The sequence below is a fragment of the Sander lucioperca genome, chromosome 2 (genome assembly GCF_008315115.2).
Source record: "Sander lucioperca isolate FBNREF2018 chromosome 2, SLUC_FBN_1.2, whole genome shotgun sequence".
Lineage (NCBI taxonomy): Eukaryota > Metazoa > Chordata > Actinopteri > Perciformes > Percidae > Sander > Sander lucioperca.
In genome coordinates, this window is record NC_050174.1 from 35,389,930 (window position 1) to 35,394,929 (window position 5,000).

The 5,000-nt window shown below is 46.3% G+C and overlaps 1 protein-coding gene across 1 annotated transcript in view; it reads left to right on the forward strand.

Moving 5' to 3' along the window:
- LOC118496503 (transient receptor potential cation channel subfamily M member 7-like) overlaps positions 1–5,000 on the forward strand; it is a 110,273-nt gene that overhangs the window by 1,938 nt on the left and 103,335 nt on the right. Inside the window, exons 3-6 of the mRNA XM_036008408.1 lie at positions 1,231–1,420; positions 1,928–2,141; positions 2,955–3,079; positions 4,801–4,972. Coding sequence (XP_035864301.1) covers positions 1,250–1,420; positions 1,928–2,141; positions 2,955–3,079; positions 4,801–4,972 — 682 coding nt within the window. The 5' untranslated portion in view covers positions 1,231–1,249. The remainder of the gene's footprint in view (positions 1–1,230; positions 1,421–1,927; positions 2,142–2,954; positions 3,080–4,800; positions 4,973–5,000) is intronic.

Consider the following 5,000-nt stretch of genomic DNA (forward strand, 5'->3'; position numbering starts at 1 on the left):
ACGGCCGACCGTCGGCAGTAAAAGCCAGTCGAACTGATTAGTCGGGTCCCCGAGGTCCAAAAAGTTCCTCAGAACACACTGAGGAGACGCCGACTTGAGCGTCCGCTCTGCACGTGCGCGAAACGTAATACGTCTCCATAGCAGCAGGCGGCGCTTCTCTGTATTGTTTCCATTAACAGTCTGATTATTTCCCAGAAAATGAAAACCGGCAGCTGATTGGACGAACGCGTCACGTGGGTCTTTTTTCTCCGGAAATTCACAGCCAGACTGTCATGGCGGCTCGTTCAGAATACGATCTCATATTGGACTAAAATAGTTCACCGAAACGTGTTTCTGGAAACATTTGAAGAGAGAAATAGGCCGTGCAGCTGCTGAATCTGTCTTCATTTCAGATCAACAAAGGTCAGTTTAAAAGATTTTCATCAGATTTTGAGAGGCTCATCCGCTCCCCATTTCCGGGTGAGTCCCGACTGTCCTGTCTCTGACTGAACATGTCAGGTCGACCCAAATGAAGGCCGACGGCTCCTCCAACGGACGACGGCACGGGACACACCGACCAGACTCGAGTCACCGACCTCGCCAGACTGTCAGACGCCCGATTATTGGGCTGGTGTGTCTTCTCTCTAAAAGTTCCTGTTTTTTTGTTTGTTTTTTTTTACATTTTCGGTGCTTATTTCGACATCCCATATTTTCTAATATTTAAAAAAACTTTGAAACCATTGTCACTTTTTTTACAAGTTTTTTGTCACTTTATGCGATGTTTGTTGTTTTTTTCCAACGCTTCCAACGAATTTTTTTCCGATATTTTCTCACTTTTTTCAACGTTCTTTTATCAAATTTTTTTCAAATGCTATAAAATTTAATATAAAACACCCAAATTCAATGAAAGTAGGTAACTGATCATTTATTTTATTTGTGAAGAGCGTTGCATCCAATTTATGTTTTTGACAATTTGGTTAAAAGAAACCCAAATTTCTGGTATAGAAACTTTTTGAAAATGGGTCAAATTTCACCCAAGAACAACTTGAGGGTTAAAGAAGGAAAAGAACATCCCAATACTGAACGCTATCGAATCGCAATAAATGAAAATAGCAATACAAATCCAATCGGCGCCCATGTAGCGGGAAATAATCGAATCAGGACAAAAGCATATCGTCCCACACAGAAATAGAAGTGACTTTGAATTCTTGCCAGCTGCTTTGCTTCAGTTTCTGATCTTTGATTGGCCAGATGTTGCTGTGGACGGCTGATGGGGGAGCACTCTTGGCAACACTCCCTACCCCCCATTTCCCTACATCCTGGTCCCGGCGTGGAGCTGGAGGACGACTGGTCCGTGGAGCGTCACACCAAAGCCAGTCCCACTGACGCCTACGGGACCGTCGACTTCCAGGACACCGCCACACGAGTCTGCCGCGCCAAGGTCTGTACAGGAGTCTAAAGTCCAGTTCAAGTCTCCAGAGGCTGGTTTTAGAATGTAAGAGATGTCTCATGGTTCAACAGCCAATAGAGAAGTCAGCTGGTGGAGTCTCCAGAGGCTGGTTTTAGAACGTAAGAGACGTCTCATGGTTCAACAGCCAGTTGAGGTGGTTTGGGCATATGTCTGTATGTCCGTGCTCAGTCCCTAAGGCCGGTTACACACTGGCTGCGTGGCGTGAGCTTGGCGTGTCTGTTGCGTGGCGTCTGCGTGGCATTTTCTGTGTCTTTCCACACCAGAAAGGTGTCTGACGCAGCGCTGCAGCTGCTAGCCTTGTCTGGACACATGGATGTTTCCCATTGATGAAATGAAATACCATGTTAAACATAAATATATACTGATCTGATTACAGCAAAGACAGTATGTTCGTGCTCGGTGCCTAACAGTTGGATGTGTTTCCGGTCCAGTATGTTTGTGCTCGGTCCCTAACAGTTGGATGTGTTTCCGGTCCAGTATGTCCGTTTGGCGGTGGACTCAAAGCCTGAGGTGCTGTTGCAGCTGATGCTGAGGGAGTGGCAGATGGAGAGACCCAAGCTGCTGCTGACCGTCCAGGGCGGCGCAGAAAACTTCACCCTGCCGCCGAAAGTCAAGCAGGCCTTCAGCAAAGGATTGGTCACCGCAGCCCTCAGCACCGGGGCGTGGATACTCACCGATGGCATCAACACAGGTAGCTGTTATAGATTGTTTTAAGATCTGTGTGTGTGTGTGTGTGTGTGTGTGTGTGTGTGTGTGTGTGTGTGTGTGTGTGTGTGTGTGTGTGTGTGTGTGTGTGTGTGTCAATAGACCAATTTGGAGTGGATTTCATATTTAAAGGATTTCTTCTCCTCTTCAGCCGGCAGTATTCAAAATTGTCACCGCAGACCCGATGGTCTGCAAGGAGCAGTGTATGGACTAGGGCTGTCAACTAATATTCTAAATTCCCGTCTGATTGAGCCGGTCGGGAAGAGAGCTGAAGGACACCAGTGCATGATGCCCAAACTGTTGATTTGCTGATGTGCTGCTCTTCTAATAATTATATAATAATAATAATTATAACAAAACTTTTTCTTGCACTCCGTTGCTCTGTTCCGTCACTGGCAGGTGTGTGTGTGTGTGTGTGTGTGTGTGTGTGTGTGTGTGTGTGTGTGTGTGTGTGTGTGTGTGTGTGTGTGTGTGTGTGTGTGTGTGTGTGTGTGGGTGGGTGTGTGTGGGTGTGTGTGTGTAATGATTGGGTCATGTGTAAACGTGTGGATGTTACGGAAGAGAGAAGCTTCTGTATACAGGGGGATGTATGACTGCTGCAGTACTATTTATTTATTGTCTATTGTTAGTTGTTTATTTTTTAATTTATTTTTATAACATTACATTATATAGATTGCATGCTAATGCACTTTTTAATGCACTTTTTAAGTTAGTTTAACCCTTAATGGATGGGTTGGCTGTAAAACTGAATTGCCCCTTTGGGGATTAATAAAGTTATCTGAATTCACATCCTCTCCAGGTGTGTCGAAGTACGTGGGCGAGGCGGTGAAGACATTCGGGGGCCACAACCTGCGGAAGAGAAACACAGTCGGCATCACACCCTGGGGAGTCATCGACAACAACACGGACCTCATCGGCAGAGACGTGAGTTCAAAATCTTCTGCGTTGTCGAATGAGATTACAGCTTGACACTGAATAATATTACCGTAACACTTCATAAAATCTATCATTAATAGATGGTGGATTGACAGGTAATTAAACTTCAGTTAATGGTTATTTTATCATTAGATTAGCGCAGAGGTACCGGATCGATTGGCGATAACAAAGTAACATTTAATCAACTTACTTTTAACTTTAAAGCAACATATATTCCAGTTGTATACTCGGTTATCATGCTCAACTTTTGTACCGACTTTGGGCAGTAAAAGGACGTTTTTGTCGGGGGTTTTTGGACGTTTTTTTCCATCTTTTTCTGATCTTTTTTTTTTATCTTTTTTTTTCTGATTATTTTTGTTTTCTTGCCGCGTGTTTTGTTGGTTTTAACAGTAGAAGGAAAGAAGGAAGGAAGGGCAAGAATACATCCAACAGCCTTGTAACTAAAAAACATTTTGCAAAAAATCTCACATACCCCCTGCAGTCCTCCAAAGTACCCCTAGGGGGACACGTACCCCGTGCAGTCCTCCAAAGTACCCCTAGGGGGACACGTACCCCCTGCAGTCCTCCAGAGTACCCCTAGGGGGACACGTACCCCCTGCAGTCCTCCAAAGTACCCCTAGGGGGACACGTACCCCCTGCAGTCCTCCAGAGTACCCCTAGGGGGACACGTACCCCCCTGCAGTCCTCCAGAGTACCCCTAGGGGGACACGTACCCCCTGCAGTCCTCCAGAGTACCCCTAGGGGGACACGTACCCCCTGCAGTCCTTCAAAGTACCCCTAGGGGGACACGTACCCCCTGCAGTCCTCCAAAGTACCCCCTGCAGTCCTCCAGAGTACCCCTAGGGGGACACGTACCCCCTGCAGTCCTCCAAAGTGAGGAGCATCTCGCTGCAGTCTGCGGGAAGGTGGGACATCAAGCCCCGCCCACATCCAAGTCAGTCATTTTTTTTTTTTGCCTACGTCGTCTCCCCATACACTCGAACGGACCAAGACGGTAGCAAAGCTGATATATATCCTCTTGTATCACATTAGATGACAGAAACTGATGTAGGCTAAACACAAACGACATTTCATGCAACAACAGTGAACTGTAATTGGGCCTGTGTACTTTTTTGTTCATTTGATTTCCGATTTTGAAACGAAAAGAGTGGTTCGGAGATAACGTAAGACTGCTCCGGTGAAAGCCTTGTTTTCATGAGCTTCTGGGGCTAGCTGCTAACTAGCTCGGAAGCTAACATCTAATGGCAGGCAGGTTGCTAATTAGCCAATGCTAAAATGTATGGAAGTAGCCTACTAGTTTCCCCTGCTTTCTATCAATATTCCTCAGTATTTGTCTTTTGGTGTAGTTTGCTAACATGCTCGTAGACATGTAAATGAACTGTTTGCGTGCTAGCTAAGTCAACGGTCAACATTGTAATGTGAAAGCTCAGGCTGCGTTAGCTTCAGCTAAACCACAGCCGCAACTTGCACTGCCCCGTTAAAATGCAACTTCAACCCTCGGATATAACGGTAATCATGTAGCGATTTTTACTGTATCTGAACATCTGTATGTGTGTCTTTGTGTGTGTGTGTGTGTGTGTGTGTGTGTGTGTGTGTGTGTGTGTGTGCGTATAGTCTTAGTGATGGTTGTTATAAAGTGTTTCCGACATCTCTAACACATCTTTCTCCATCGTTGTGGCCTGACTGACTCCTGGTGGTTCATGGTTCAGGTGTTCAGGCCCTACCAGCCGCTGGGGAATCCTCTAAGCAAGAGAGCCTGTCTCAACGGCTTCCACTCCCACTTCCTGTTGGTAGACGACGGCACGCTGGGAAAACACGGCTGCCAACAAGGCCTCCGGAGGAAGCTGGAGAAACACATCCAGCTGCAGAAGATACACCCTCGTGAGTCAGTAGCTGTGTCCGGAAACCG